Consider the following 14293-nt stretch of genomic DNA (forward strand, 5'->3'; position numbering starts at 1 on the left):
TATTTTTGGATTAAACTATACTATTTTTGTTTAATATTATTCTTGTCTTGCTGGGATATGAATTATCATAACATTAAATAAATTGAGATTTAGATATGTTTATGTTTAATACTACATGAAGAGTTTTTGGCAGGTTATCTGTGATGGTCAAGATTGGACATTTACTGCAGATCACTTGATGAAGAGGTTAGGGAGAAGGCTTTGTGATTAGGGCAAATTTTTTTCCTTTTCTTCAAAACAGATTATGAATTGGGAGAGTACTGCTGAGGATAGACTGAGGGTTATATGTTAAAATGTTAATTGGGGGTGTTGAGAATTTCAAATGTCTTAAAGACAATAGGACTTACCATTGACTTTAAAAAAAAAAAAAAAACAACCTTTATTGACGTACGATTGACATGCCAAAAAAAATTTTTTTAAACCAACTACTGACTTGCAAGTTACAAATGTTGTGAGCCTCTGAAAAGGGAACTGAGTAAAGGCATTGGAATAGAGCCTGTAAGGGAGAAGGCCCTTCAGCTGGGCCTAATGCAGTGCTTTGGGCAAAACTGGTGAAAAACTCAAGACATTAAAAAAGAAGCACGGTAAAGAGAGACTGAGAGGGCAAGTAAATTCCTAGGGAGATACCAGAGACACAACTGCCATGAGATGCCCATGAACCCGGCCAGAGGTAATTTCCTTAAATCAGCTCCAGGCTAACAGAGAAAACCAGGGTTCTTCTCAACTTTCCACTTAGCCTCAACTCTATGGAGAGAATACCTATCTCAGTGAAAGAAGTATCTTCTGAGAGAAAGAGAGAAGAAGCCAAGACCATACATCCTGCGTGGGGCTTTAGTGGAGAAATGCTTCCCCACTTTTCCTGATTGGTGGTGAAACTGAATTCACACTCATCAACAGTGAATTGGGAAACCTAATCGGAGGAGTTGTTAGTCTTCTTAATAAATTTTCCCATCCTGAGTGAAGTGATTCCATTTTATCATATAGAAAGTTGGAAATTGGTAAGAAATAAAAAAAGAGAGCAGCTTAGCAAGATTCTATAGGAAAGACAGGGTTACCAAGAAAGGCTTCATAGCTGGAGATGAGGCAAGAGAAAATGAGCAAGGTAAGGAAGGTGAAAAATCCTTCCCAGGCTGGCTATGCGGGGAAGAGAAGAGACATTGGATTAAGTATTAGGGAGGGAGGAATAATCCCACAGATGGACATACAACTGATTGAACTCTACCCTTATATGAATAATGTTTTGACCTGAACACAGGAGTGGATGTAGGTTCCTAGGCCAGAAAAGAAGAACTAATTAGCCCAAGAATGGGACTAAAGAGTCAAGTGGAATAGCCTGGAAATGGAGCAGGGGAGCACTGTAAGGCTAATACCTCCATAATGAGGTGATGAGCGTTGGTCACCCCTTCTGGAGTTCCCCTCTCTGAACCAAGGAAGGAGACCTAGTCTGCTGTTAACTTCAGTCTTTTGCACAGTGCTTGAACCCCAAAATTTTTGCTGAAGGTTATAGGTAGTTCTCCTCTTTGAAAGAGGAAATCTAAGCATTATGCTGAAAAGAATATTGTCAAAGACACAAAAGTTGAGGGTGTGGTCTTTGACTGTCATTTCCTTTGGGGATGGTCATCCCAGTGGTGAAATGCCTGGAAGCCTTATTTTGGGAGGTTTCATAGCTTGTGTAGTTATACATGGTGTGTGTGTGTGTGTGTGTATGTTTTAATTAGAGGAAATAATTTTTTCCCTGAGTATATTGAGAGTTTTAGATAAGCTCTTTTTTTTAATGCATTCTTTTTTAAAAAATTAATTTAATTTATTTATTTTTGGCTGTGTTGGGTGTTCTTTGCTATGTGAGGGCTTTCTCTAGTTGCCGCTAGCGGGGGCTACCCTTTGTTGCCGTGCGCAGGCTTCTCATTGCAGTGGCTTCTCTTGTTGTGGAGCACGTGCTCTAGCACGCAGGCTCAGTAGTTGTGGCTCGCAGGCTCTACAGTGCAGGCTCAGTAGTTGTGGTGCATGGGCTTAGTTGTTCCGTGGCATGTGGGATCTTCTCGGACCAGGGCTCGACCCCTTGCCCCCTGAATTGGCAGACGGATTCTTAACCACCGCGCCACCTGGGAAGCCCTAGATAATCTCTTGAGATAACTGTGTGTAGAAATGACAGATATACAACTCACTGCTGTGGAGTCTCTGTTTTACTGTCTGGGATCTGCTTCTGTGGGGAGTTGCTGGATGCATTCTGTAAGCCTCACACTGTATTGATCAAGGTAATGAGGTGCTGTCATGTTAAATCCATGCTAGTCCCAGAAAACCTGTTTGGTAGGTGTTCTCCTTAGCCACTTTTAAGTTGTGTGATTAAAACAGTAATTCTTGAAGTCAGGAACATGACATCTTGCCTTTGATTTAGGAGTTTGAAGAACAGTATTTTTCTATAGTGGAAGCCCAGTTTAAAATTCTCATTTGTCTTTGTAGCATTGTCATGTATCCAGCAGATGTCACTGTTACAGTCCGTGTTCAGCTTTTTGGCTTTACTGAGCATTGTTTGCAGGAAGGCTCGATTTGGGGACAATACTTTATCAATGGTCTAATGACAGTTCCTATTAGTTTGCTGCTATGTATAGTACTAAATCAAGTTCCCTGCCCGAGTATTTTTTGTGGAAGTACTTTTCTCTATCTATAAACATAATACGCAGAAATTTCCTGGCTATGTATTTCATTTCTCACCTACAGGAAATGCAAATATTTAAATAAATAATTGTACTTTATTTTACCATTAATGATACTTATATACGTATTCCACTTTCAGTATAAAAGAGGACTTAGAGCAGCTGAACTGTTTTTACCCACATCACTTCTCTTTTTACCAAATGTGTAGAGTTTTCTTCCCCACACCAAACAATTCTCCTACAATTCAATTCAATTCTGACACTATCTAACCTGGAGTTAGCTTCTGATCGCACAAGTTAGGGGCTTTGTCCCACAAGACTGTCCCCACTTCAGGTACGAGTTGCAATTCCCATGTTCTCATATTTCTGATGGACTGGCTATAAATTGGGAGTTCCCAAGACCTCCCCCTCCTCAGGTTCAATAATTTGATAGAAGGACTCACAGAACTCAGGAAAACAGTTTACTTACTATTACTGGTTTATTATAAAGGATACAACTCAGGAACAGACAAATGGAAGAGATGCATAGGGCAAGGTATTGGGAGAGGGGACACCACCTCCTTTTACCACCTTCCTGTGTTCGCCAACCCGGAAGTGCTCCAAGCCTCGTCAATTAGTGATTTTAGTGGAGGCGCCATTACATACGCATGACTGATCAAGCCATTGCCTACTGAGGATTAACTCCATCTCCAGCCAGTATCCCTTCCTTGAGGTGCGGGGTTCCACTAAAAGTTCCAACCCTTGAATCACTTCGTTGGTGCCTCTGGCAACCAGCCCTTCCCCCACCTGTCCTCCAAGAGTCACCTCTTTAGCACAGACTCAAGTGTGGTTGAAAGGGGCTTATCGTGAATAACAAAGAACACCCTTCTCACCCCTATCACTCAGAAAATTCCTGGAGTTTTTAAAACTCTTGTGCCAGAAATGGGTATGAAGACCAAATATATAGTGGGCCGGCCAGAAAGTTCATAAAATTCCGAATGAACTTTTTGGCCAACCCAATATTATTGTATTAAAACACCACAGATAATTTCTAGTGAGTCTTTCAAAAGATTTTCTGACCTCATTCATGACTATATACTCCATAATTTAACTTTGAATGTTCTAGTGAAACATCAGTGAATGCCCTGCCAACTATTTCATAAAAGCTATATTCAAAAGGAAATGTTATGTTAAGGAAACATATCCACTCTTGTTTTGAAGAAAGAACCGTATCTGAATTTGGGAGCTGGTATTAGTTAGGGTGAAAGGCTAAAAGTGGCTGAAAGAACAAAGAAGATCAGTTCTCTCTAATGTAAGCACTCCAAGGCAAGAGTTTCAGGTTGTACAACATCTCTGTTCCATCAGGTCATTGGTCTCGGGCACCCTAATCAGTGGTACGGTTGAGGCTGGGTTGCTGGGAGCTCCATCCAGCAATAACGGACAAAATGCTTGGAGGAGGCAGTCTCCATTCTGTAAGGCAGGCCGGGAAATGGCCCACTTTGTTCTGTTTGCTCCCTTCTTAAGAATTTAGTTACATGGCCTAACTGCAAGGGAGGCTTGGAAAATTTTTTGTGTGCCCAGTAGAAGGGGGAGGATGGACGTTGGTGGGCAACTAGCAGTTTGCACCACAGCACTAGTGATCTATCTAATTGACTGGCAGTGACCAAACATGGTTCTTGATGTTCTTTTCAGGAGGTGCACGCAGTGTACAGAATTTTGGCTGGGATTTTGAATATTGGAAACATTGAGTTTGCAGCTATTTCCTCTGAACATCAAACTGATAAAAGTGAGGTGCCCAATGCAGAAGCCTTGGAAAATGGTAATTATTTGACACCTATGCACTGTGTGGCTAAAGTACACGTTTCTTTTACTTTTGGAGTTTTTCAAGACTCTGAAATATGGTGTTTTGTTGCTGGTCGTTCAACTGGCTCTGGGCGTTTTCACTAACCAGTATTTCCCAGAGGCTGTCTTGTAGAACATCAGTGTTCTTTTCACAAGTGGCAAATAGATGTTCTTCAGAAAAGAATTCCATGCCAGGTAACTCTGGGCAGTGATTCTCACCGATGGCTGCTTTTGAAAATCATCTACAAATTTTTGAAAAATGTACGAGAGGTTGGACCTCACTCTAAATTCACTGAATCAGCATCTTCAGGGGACAAAGCTGGCACCTATTTATTTTTAAAGTTCCACAGGTAATAATGGTGGCACAAGGAATAAGAATCCTGAGTTAGAAAAAAACTGATTTAAATAAACACCTTTTGTGTTAAACTATAGCACTTTTTATGGTCTTTAATATACTAATGTGCTTTGTGATTCTCTAAGAGCAGACTATACTCTCCAGCAACTGCTCCAAAGGCCACCTCCTTCCGCATTTTCTTCATCTAACGTGTGAAGAACTTTCAGAACAGTTTGGGAGGTATTGCATCAGTCTGGGTGCTTCTTGGGGTTAAGGACCCGGCTTGTTTATCCTTGGCCCTGAAGTGCTGAGGATGAGCCTGGCACGTAGCTGGTGTTGAGTAAATACGGTCTAGATGAATGGATGGATGGGTGGATGGATAGATGGATGTTTGCATTCTCCGGCATCATCCTTACCCTCTCTTCCAGCTGCCTCGGTTCTCTGTATCAGCCCTGAAGAGCTCCAGGAGGCCCTTACCTCACACTGCGTGGTCACCCGGGGTGAGACCATCATCCGCGCCAACACCGTCGACAGGGCCTTGGATGTCCGAGATGCCATGTCCAAAGCCCTGTATGGGAGGCTTTTCAGTTGGATCGTAAATCGTATCAATACACTCCTGCAGCCAGACAAAAACTTACGGCAAGTTCCCCCGGAGAGCAGAGGCCTTGGGGAAAGTTGTCATTGACCCCAGTGTCTCTTAGAGATTGCAAGAGGAAGCATTTGGTTCTCTCTTGGGTTTTCTTTAGTGAAGATCTCAGGCCATCTCCTTTAAAAGATGCAGTGTTTATACCCGAGAGGCTCTTGATTGACGGGGCCATTACAGTGCAGTGTTTAAGAGAACAGTCTTGGCTGGGAGCTGAGAAAACTGGGTTTGCATCCAAGCTTCACAGCTTCATCAGTGCATGTTCTAGGTCGTAGTTTTCTCATCTGTAAAATGAGTATAATATCCTCATCATAGTGTTGCTTTTAGAATCAACTGAGACATTTCATGAAAAGTGTTTAAAGCACAGTATCTCACAGTATTATTACTACTACAGCTTTTTCTTTGCTAAGCATTAGTGGTTTCTAGATTGTGGAAGAATTGACAACATCAAACTCTAGAGTCTTCTTCCAACTAAGCTTTGTGTGTGAGAAAGTAGAAGAATAAATGAGCAGCAGCTCCAGCCCCTTCAAATAGAGTGGTTCCTCTTTAATCTCTTTATAAATGGAGCTTCTGAGGAAGGTTTGAAAGGATTCTACTGCTTTAAAACAAGAAGTTGGAAGTACTGTTGAAAAACTCAAGGAACCAATGGTTTAACACACAGACAGTTTCTCTCCTGAAGGTGGCAGGATGCCGATTTCCCCGAGTGGCTACATGTGTTGACAAAATGCAGGCACGTATATTCTCACTGTCCTGAGATGGCTGTTTCCTCCCCTAAAAGGTTTTATTCCTCTCTCTCATGCAGTACTTCAGACGATGGTATGAACGTGGGGATCTTGGATATTTTTGGATTCGAGAACTTTCAGAGAAATTCATTTGAGCAGCTCTGCATAAACATCGCCAATGAGCAAATCCAATACTATTTCAATCAGCACGTTTTTGCTCTTGAGGAGGTAACAGTGAACTCTGAAGGCACTAGAGCTGGTGGGAAAGGTGCCTGCAGGCTGCTCAGAGTTGGAAGCAGAAACCCTGTTAGGTTAACAAGCCAAAGACTCCAAAGAAAAACCACTGGTGACTCAGCTCAGTGCTTTGTGACCACCTAGAGGGGTGGGAGGGAGGCATAAGAGGGAGAGGATATGGGGATATACATGTGCATATAGCTGATTCACTTTGTTATACAGCAGAAACGAATACAACATTGTAAAGCAATTATACTCCAAAAAAGGTGTTAAAAAAAAAACCCCACTGGTGAGGCAGTCCTGTCAAAATAACTCAACAGTCTAAATTTAGTCTGGAAAAAAAGAGGTCTCGATTTCTGTGGAAAGGTACATTTCCTCCCTTGAGTGAAGCTGGTGACAAGCCAATTATTTAAATGTTGTTTCCAAACTGATTCATGTGCATTGCTCAGAATGCTACATTCTCTTCTGCTTTATTTAACTAAAAATGTCTATGTTCGTGTCCAAAATGGCTCAGGATGATCTTGAACTCAGGACACTGGTTCTTATTGTTCTTAACTCCCAAACTGACCATCCCCATCCCCTCTCTTGCACAACAGACCCCACAGGAAGTGGTTGAGTGTCTTCAGGGAGGAATAAGAGATGTTCTTGGTTTTCTCAAAATGGAAATCTTTCCCCTGTTTAATGGTAAATAAAACAGGATGTGAAGCTAGTGGACCCAAAGGCTAGGGGCCCTTCTCCTCCACCACAGCCTGTACCCCAACCCCAAGACTCTCCTGTATGAAGAGGGAGTATGTAGTTGCACAAGCTAAACGTTCTGACCAAGCTCCTTGTTTTAATACAGGAGCAAGGACACACAAACTGCTATGATTAGATAAACACAAAGACATGGACTAAAAATACCAGTATTAGTTTTATCACTGGAACTGGATAAATCCGTATCGCACTCTTCTCCCTACTCACTTGTACAAAACTAGACCTTATTTCAGTCCAGTTTCCTTCCATTTATCTTCCTGGGATATCTGGAGTTTTTCTAGTTTTTTAGTCTGAGATGATTCCTTTGTAGAATCTTTTGCAGAAGATAGAAATCTGCTTTCTTCCTGGTTTAAACCTTACTGGTCACTAAAACAAAAAATTTTCAGCTTCCCTTCCTTTCTACATCAGTTTCTCAATTCTGAGTCCCCAGGTCAGTGTTTGGGAGACAGAGAGAGAGCCATCCCTTCTCTTGCCACCTTCACCTGCCTACTGCAGAAGAGCCCTGTCCTACTCACATAATAAAATACACCCTGTTCAATGTTGCCAGACACAAAAAGTGCAGGCAAACCGGTGGTACCTAGGCCAGTTTTGGGCTGGAGAGATTCACAATCCGTTTCCTTCCAGATGGAGTATCAGAATGAGGGCATTGACGTGACACCCGTGGAGTATGAGGACAATCGCCCCCTCTTGGATATGTTCCTCCAGAAACCTCTGGGACTGCTTGCACTTCTGGATGAGGAAAGTAGGTTTCCCCAAGCAACGGACCAGACCCTGGTTGGTAGGTACCTTTTGGAAAAGGCATATATGTGCAGAAGAGAACTTGGCTACTGGGCTCACGTCATCACATGAATGTGGTTTAAGGAATCTTTCCTGTGTATTTTGGCTACCCGGTGATTGTGAAAATATAGACCCTGCTTTTAATGAATTGAAATGTTCAGAACATGTCCTGGTAGAATTTGACGGCAAACCTGTCACCATCTCTCAGACCTTGCTCACTTTCCTATTTCTGCAAATGGAAATACCTTTACCCTATGTCAAGATCATTTTTTCTACCTTCTGCTCCCTTATTTCCCATAATCAGTACTTGATTCCCCTCCTTTTTCATGTCCTTCCCTTGTATCTCCACCTGGACACCCAGCCATCTCTAGTCCAAGTTTGTACAGAAGCCCCTGCTGGTCTCCTGGGTTCCAGGCTCATATTCTCCCCCTCTACCCTGGACATCCCAGCTAATTTAGTCTTCCTAAAGCTACCTTTTCATTAGGTTACCATTATCTGTGAAGTGACGGTAAAACAGCTCCTTCTGGCCTTCAATGCCCTCTGTGCTTTACCCCTATACCCATTGACCTACTCCTCCTTCTTTGTGAATCTTCAGTGTTGCACATGGTCCTGTCTCTCACTTACATTGTGAGATCCTTGGGCAACAAAGCCCCAACCCTTGCATCCCTTTACTAGTTAGCACAGTTCCTCACACAGAGTAGGTCGTCAGTCACAACAAAAGCAAAACTATTTGTAGAGGGAGGAAGATGAGGTTTCAAGCCTTTTTCCCAGATGGAAAATTGATCTGTGGGAGAGATTCACTTCTAGGAGTTGAGATTGTCACCCTCAAGTGACTTCCTTTTATCTATAAAATTGTCACAAGTTGCCAAGAGGAGTATAAACCAGGGTTATTTGCCTTCCGTGGAATATCTTCATAGTTCTAAAGCTAATTAGCTGGTCTCCTGGTGGCATCCGTGTTCATTCTAGGAGTTCTCAGAGCAGAGCATGATATCGTAGGGAACAGCCTGACACTAAAGACAACATGAAACAAGTAAATGAGAACTCAGTTGTAAATGCCCATCACATGGGGGAATCTTTCTCCATCACTGAACATACAAGAATGATATCAGGCTACTCTGAAATTCCTTATTCTGGGTCATCATGGTTCGAGGAGCACACTTTTGTCCGAAGGACCAAATAGTTCACATTGTAACTTCTAAACGTGAAAATCCACACAGATAAATTTGAAGATAATCTCCGATGCAAATACGTCTGGAGGCCCAAAGGAATGGAGCTGTGCTTTGGCATTCAGCACTATGCTGGAAAGGTGAGACACGTCAGTTATTAAACCTGAACTTGACAAGGGGTAAGTGTCAACCGTTCCCTGTTTGTGGCCCTCACGAAATTGCTTGCAGATTCCTTTCTCCATTTAATTCTTCTTGAATACCTAATCATAATTCCCAAACTTTCTCAGTGGTGTTGCTCACAGAAAGTAGCCTCTGGCAAAGAAGCACTTTCTCACTGGGGCGGCCCACAGAGCTGCCATCTGCTTCTCACCTGAGGTTTGGCCTAGAAGTGACAGCTCTCCAGAGGGAAAACATATTATAGCTTTTGCAGCGTTCAGTGGTGAATGTTCACACTCAAAAGTCATTTGGAGATGTGTAGGTAATGGAGGAGGGTTAATGCCACAGTGGGGCTGAATTTTTAGTACTTCGTAGCCCAAGTGTTTGTCTACAGGGCACCAAAAATGTCTAGATGAAAAGGAAAAAAAAAAAAAAAACTCTATCATCCAGATGTTAAGCTTTTACAACATTAACTGAAATTTCCATTTTTCACCCATTATGCCTAAGTCTCAATTTCAAGTTCCTGAAGCAAATTAGTGAGTGATTGAGGAAATTCTTTCCCCCTGTAGCCAACAATTCATTGCGCACGTTACTCTCAAAGGAGCGGCGTGAATTATGGCTAATTGGTTCCCGCAGGGTCTGCTGAGGCCCTGGGTCCAGAAAATGGATAGGAGTTCAATAAAAGGCATTTCTGATTATTTTGTTGATTTGAGACTTATTGAAATTATTTTTCACATTCACATCATGGCATGGAAATTAATTTTGCCTGACTGGAGGTTGGTTAAAAGGCAGTCTAATACAAGTGAAAAGGTGGTTTTTCCCTCCACATAATACATCATGGTATCTATTTTGGATCTTTGCTAGAAATTGCAATCCAGTTTTCGCTCTTAAAATCTTAATTTACCTTAGCATTGAAGGCTGACTGCGTATGACATCTACCCTGATCCCCGCGTCCCCATTCCTCTCTGCTCTTCTGCCTTCCCTTCCTGTCCCTTTTCTCACACCTCTCTTCCCATCTCTCTGTCCTTTTTCACCTATTTCCTACCCACCCCTCTTCTTCCCTCTTTCTCCCTCTTGTCCTTTCTTGACTTTAAAGGAAAAATAGGATCCTTTTCCTTCTGGGCTCTGTGTCTTTTCCTGAATTCATTTGTCACTCAATACTTATTTCATTGGAACATCCCTTAAAATTGCACTGACCTGGATCCCGTCTGTCCTGAGAACCGAGAACTGCTCAGAATCCCTGAGCCATCACTCAGGTGCCACGAGAACCTTGGGAAGAGTGAGGGTGCAGTGGTTGTGAGCGTGGAGCCAAACTGCCCAGGTTGGGATACCTGCCAGGTATGACCATGGGCACATTATTCAGCCTCTCTCTAAGCCTCTGTTTGCCCACAGTAAAATAGAGATAATAACAGTGTTAACCTCATAGGGTGGATGCTTCCTATATTGTGAGTACCTGATACAATTATTCTGATGTGATACATCTTTGACAGGACTCTTCTTCAAAGAATAATTGAACAAGAGGTTAAGATAAACTGGCCTCTCAAAAATTACAATTTTCCCCCCTTATGTGGTGATCTGGGTTTAAAAGGATGGCTGTGTCAAGATGAATTCTTTACAGAGGTTGATTAATTACTGACCTCGGACAATGTGCCCCTGTCTCCAGTGATGGGGTTGGTATTGGCTCACTTGTGCTTTACTATTCGTGTTGCAGGTATTATATGATGCTTCTGGGGTTCTTGAGAAAAACAGAGACACTCTCCCTGCTGATGTGGTTGTTGTACTGAGGACATCGGAAAACCAGCTTCTTCAGCAACTCTTCTCAATCCCTTTGACCAGAACAGGTACTTGGAAGCTCCCTGACAGCCCTGGGTCTGATGCTTTTACAAGCCCTGCTGGGGTTTTCCATTTCGTTTCTAAATCCTGCCAGGGCTGCACTACTAACATTTTGAACTTTGAGCGGGGGTAAAGGTCTATTCAGCTAAGTTCAAGAAAAGGAAAGTGATTGTTTCTTTTGCATCTAATTGCACAGCATCAGCCTATATATACATGTGTACACACACACACACACACACACAAACACACACACTTTCTATAACATCACCTCTTAGACTTCTCATTTTCCCTGCCTGCTTCCTTCATTCTTCCATTTATAAAAGCGTATTTTGGGAATTCCCTGGCAGTCCCGTGGTTAGGACTCCACACTTCCACTGCAGAGGGCACAGGTTTGATCCCAGGTCAGGGAACTAAGATCCTGCAAGACACACAGTGCGTCCAATAAAAAATAAATAAATAAAGCAGATGTTATTATCAATTTATGCTAAACACTCTAGGATGGTCTCAGTTTACCTAGAATTATTGGGAAGATTATTTCTATTTATGTATTGTTTCAAGTAATGGGACTGGGGCCAATCAAAGTCATCCAATCATGGGGTCCTCAGAGGTCAGCTGGTCCAACTTCCCACCTAGTCATCGACCCCAGCCCACTGCTCTCCTAACCAACTTGGAACAGGTCTTTCACTGGCCTATATACACAGCCTTTGTCAACTTACAATCAGCCTCCGTGTAGTTGCTCGGTCAGCCCTCATGCCGGAGCAGGAAGCTAGAGCCAAAAAATGGAGCATCCTGGTCTTTGCTGTTTCACTAAGTAGATTCTAATTGGGTCAAGCTCCTTTGATTTATCTGGGATTCTTCTGCCTTTGGCTGGGCAGCAGACTCAATCTTCCCATAGCTCTCCTCTCAAGGGCTTTATGTTTTTGAGGCTATGCCTGGAAACAGCTGCAGATATGCTTTTAAGAAAGGAGGCAGAGAAACTTCTTTATCATTGTTCATAATTTCTTTTTCTTTCCACATCCCTCATGAAATTATTGGCAGTGTGTCTGGCATGGGGCCTCTGCAAGCTAAAAGAGTGTGGTTGCCAGGCCTGAATTTTACCAGTGTGCAGAGGAATGAAAAGCTTGCTTAAGAAAAAAGTCATAATCTACAATGTTTTTTTCATCTTTACTTTGAAACCATGTTCTTAACTTTTTTCAGACATGCTCCTTTAAATGAAAATAGTAGAGTGCCCATCAGAAGGCTGCCCTCCAGCTTCTTCTCCAGACCTCCGTTGGGCATAGCCAGGATTTGATTCATTATCAACTTCTGGGAGACTGGGCAGCTATGGGCACAGCTGTGGCTCCCTCACCAGACACTCAGGTGTATTAACTCACTAGGTAACTTGTGCAGAAGCAAAGACACGGCCATTTTTGATGGAGATGTCCTCTTTGAAATAAAATATATCCAAGTGATTTGTTAGCTAGCATTTATACCCTCCCATAAATGTGAGTAATGACTTGTCAAATCTGTTCACAACTTCGGAATTTCTAATTTTTCAACCTTTGGCAAAATAACAAGTTCACAGTCTAGGTCACTGGGTGGCGCTGTGCAAGAAGTCAGGCTCTACAGCCAGCCTGCTGTTGCCCTTGATCACCTAAAAGCCAGGGAGGAAGAAGAACAAAGAGGAAGCCTCCCCTTCTTATTTTTGCTTTTCTCTGAAAGAACTTTCCTCCTGTCTTATAACTCTTTCTGCATCTTGCCTTAAAACTGCACCCCACATGACCTGGAGGAAACAAAAGTGAAAACTAAGACTAGAACAAACATGTTTTCTGGACAAGCTTCCTTGTATTCCTGAGTTGTATATTATGCATAATAATTTCTTTTGAGATCCTTAACGTTCTCTTCTCCACTATACTTTTGAGTATAATTAAGAAGCCACAAATACACATCAAAACTAGTAAGCATGATTCTGTTTTCTTTTTCTGAAATTATTCATGGAAAAATGCCTTCAATCAACAAACATTTATAGAAGAGCTGCTAATAATAAGGCACTGTATAGGCAGTAAAGGGGAATATAGAGATAAAGATAATGTGGCTTTGCCCTAAAAGCAACTGGAACTTTTTTTTTAATACTTAATTTAATTGTATTTATTTTTTTATACAGCAGGTTCTTATTGGTCATCAATTTTATACACATCAGTGTATACATGTCAATCCCAATTGCCCAATTCATCCCACCCTCCCACCCCCCCCCGCATCTTTCCCCCCTTGGTGTCCATACATTTGTTCTCTGCATCTGTGTCTCAATTCTGCCCTGCAAACTGGTTCACCTGTACCATTTTTCTAGGTTCCACATACATGCGTTAATATACAATATTTGTTTTTCTCTTTCTGACTTACTTCACTCTCTGTATGACAGTCTCTAGATCCATTCACCTCTTAACAAATGACCCAATTTCATTCCTTTTTATGGCTGAGTAATATTCCATTCTATATATGTACCACATCTTCTTTATCCATTCGTCTGTCGATGGGCATTTAGGTTCATTCCATGACCCGGCTATTGTAAATAGTGCTGCAATGAACATTGGGGTGCATGTGTCTTTTTGAATTATGGTTTTCTCAGGGTATATGCCCAGTAGTGGGATTGCTGGATCATATGGTAATTCTATTTTTAGTTTTTTAAGGAACCTCCATACTGTTCTCCATAGTGGCTGTATCGATTTACATTCCAACCAACAGTGCAAGAGGGTTCCCTTTTCTCCACACCCTCTCCAGCATTTGTTGTTTATAGATTTTCTGATGATGCCCATTCTAACTGGTGTGAGGTGATACCTTGTTGTAGTTTTGATTTGCATTTCTCTAATAATTAGTGATGTTGAGCAGCTTTTCATGTGCTTCTTGGCCATCTGTATGTCTTCTTTGGAGAAATGTCTATTTAGGTCTTCCACCCATTTTTGGATTGGGTTGTTTGTTTTTTTAATATTGATCTTCATGAGCTGTTTGTATATTTTGCAGATTAATCCTTCGTCCGTTGATTTCTTTGCAAATATTTTCTCCCATTCTGAGGGTTGTCTTTTCCTCTTGTTTATGGTTTCCTTTGCTGTGCAAAAGCTTTAAGTTTCATTAGGTCCCATTTGTTTATTTTTGTTTTTATTTCCATTACTGTAGGAGGTGGATCAAAAAAGATCTTGCTGTGATTTCTGTCAAAGAGTGTTCTT

General features: G+C 41.9%; 1 protein-coding gene across 1 annotated transcript in view; it reads left to right on the forward strand.

The window, feature by feature from the left end:
• The window catches only part of MYO3B (myosin IIIB), a 473243-nt gene that overhangs the window by 269405 nt on the left and 189545 nt on the right, over nucleotides 1-14293 (forward strand). The window contains exons 19-24 of the mRNA XM_059053510.2: nucleotides 4326-4452; nucleotides 5238-5448; nucleotides 6255-6402; nucleotides 7786-7939; nucleotides 9156-9244; nucleotides 10972-11101. Coding sequence (XP_058909493.1) covers nucleotides 4326-4452; nucleotides 5238-5448; nucleotides 6255-6402; nucleotides 7786-7939; nucleotides 9156-9244; nucleotides 10972-11101 — 859 coding nt within the window. The remainder of the gene's footprint in view (nucleotides 1-4325; nucleotides 4453-5237; nucleotides 5449-6254; nucleotides 6403-7785; nucleotides 7940-9155; nucleotides 9245-10971; nucleotides 11102-14293) is intronic.

The sequence above is a fragment of the Kogia breviceps genome, chromosome 2 (assembly GCF_026419965.1).
Source record: "Kogia breviceps isolate mKogBre1 chromosome 2, mKogBre1 haplotype 1, whole genome shotgun sequence".
In the NCBI taxonomy this organism is placed as follows: Eukaryota; Metazoa; Chordata; class Mammalia; order Artiodactyla; family Physeteridae; genus Kogia; species Kogia breviceps.